At 41.3% G+C, this 1,543-nt stretch overlaps 1 protein-coding gene across 1 annotated transcript in view; it reads right to left on the bottom strand.

The window, feature by feature from the left end:
- The window catches only part of naa60 (N-alpha-acetyltransferase 60, NatF catalytic subunit), a gene marked incomplete at its 5' end in the record, with an annotated part of 11,470 nt that extends 10,167 nt beyond the window's left edge, over positions 1-1,303 (bottom strand). Inside the window, 2 exon segments of the mRNA XM_014008805.1 lie at positions 151-266; positions 1,230-1,303. Of these exon segments, the coding sequence (XP_013864259.1) occupies positions 151-260 (110 nt within the window).
- Positions 1,304-1,543: the final 240 nt, after the last annotated feature.

Below are 1,543 nucleotides of genomic sequence, written 5' to 3'. Positions count from 1 at the left end.
GCCAGGACACGCAGGGGCGTGGTTCCCATACATGATGTTGTACCTCGTTCCTTTCCTTCAGGGAACAGTAGTTATATGCATAACATTACGTTCTAACGTGGGGTTGATGTATGCGGGGTTGGTGGGAAAGTGTGTGTGTGTCAGCCTTACTCGATTGGAAACCAATCACCACACAGTACTTTGACACTCTCTATGTCATCGTGACAAAGGAAGCGGAGCTGGACTTCACTGAGAGCTGTGGGGGGCACCACGTCACTCATTCACCCCTGCAGAAACAGAAACCAGAGGTTCAGTCAGTCTGAAGTCATCACGCTGCCCCGTGTTACGCAAGGAGCAAAAACTGGCAGGTTGACGTCAAAGAATCAAACGCTCAGGGAGGGCATCAGCAATATAAAACTTACAAAAGGTTTTTAAATAAGTGCATCCAATGGGCGTGTAACTAAACCCAAATTACAAAAACAAAGTCATTGATCAAACCTGCRAAACTGTCCATTTTTATCAACTAGAAAAAAGTCTAAATATGATTAAACCTCTTGTCAACAACAATGCAAGTTTGGTGTTTCAGACACAAGAACGTGACTTTATCTGTCATAGCAGGTTGTAAAAACATTTTAAACTTAACAAGTCATAGGTAAATGTAACCTTTTCGTTTATTTCAGGTTTTGAAGTAAACTTGTAGATTTAGCTGCTGTGTTTGGGTTCATTAATTCTCCTGTTGCATGAACAAGTTTCAGCCAAGCATCAGGTAGATGACCTCACGATTTATTATAAATATTTGTTCTATATTTATTGAAAGACCAAGTGATTTTTAGTTGTCCTGATGGACAGAACCGGAGACTGTAAACAACCTGTTCTTACAGTATGCAAATAAATGCCCCGTTCACAGTCGAGTACAGGCTTAGGAAATACACACAATGAATTTTCTTTTTCCTTTATATCACCAAAGGAAAAAAAAAGTAAGCATCGTTTGCGTAAGTTTAACAGGGCAGTCATGATTTTATTATCAGCAAGTTATAGATACTGGTACAGGAAGCCTCGCAGTGATGCAAGGAAGACGGAAGGCTTTACTTTACTTTAAAAAATAATTACGAGACTGTAATGACACGTATAAACTGGAAATACAGTTATTAACTCGAACTGTGTGTGTTTTTACAAACTCTTATTTGCTGCTTGCGTTATTAGCACCCGTGCTAACCTTTAGCTAACGCTCGGTTGCTAAGCTAACGTACCTGCTTTCAACACTCGGACTGGAAGAAAGTGGAACACAACTTCAATCCTGTGCTATCAGTCAGTACTGTCGCTACTCCGGACACAACATCGTAAAGCACCGGCTTGTTCCCGACTCTCAAAGCCGTTTCATGACTGTGTCATGTTAGCACAAGCTCTACTCTTCTGGCTTTGACACCAGCTGGATGTTTTCTTCCTGTTTGTAGCCGCACTATCACGAATGACGTCATCCGGAAGACTTCTTCTTCGTGTGTTCATTAGACTTTTGGCAACAAATAAGTTGTTGCTTTACTGCAACACACTGGACTGGTGTGTC

The sequence above is a fragment of the Austrofundulus limnaeus genome, unplaced genomic scaffold (genome assembly GCF_001266775.1).
Source record: "Austrofundulus limnaeus strain Quisiro unplaced genomic scaffold, Austrofundulus_limnaeus-1.0 Scaffold53, whole genome shotgun sequence".
In the NCBI taxonomy this organism is placed as follows: Eukaryota; Metazoa; Chordata; class Actinopteri; order Cyprinodontiformes; family Rivulidae; genus Austrofundulus; species Austrofundulus limnaeus.
Note: the sequence above shows the minus strand (reverse complement) of the source record. Positions and strands in the feature narration are given on the sequence as shown.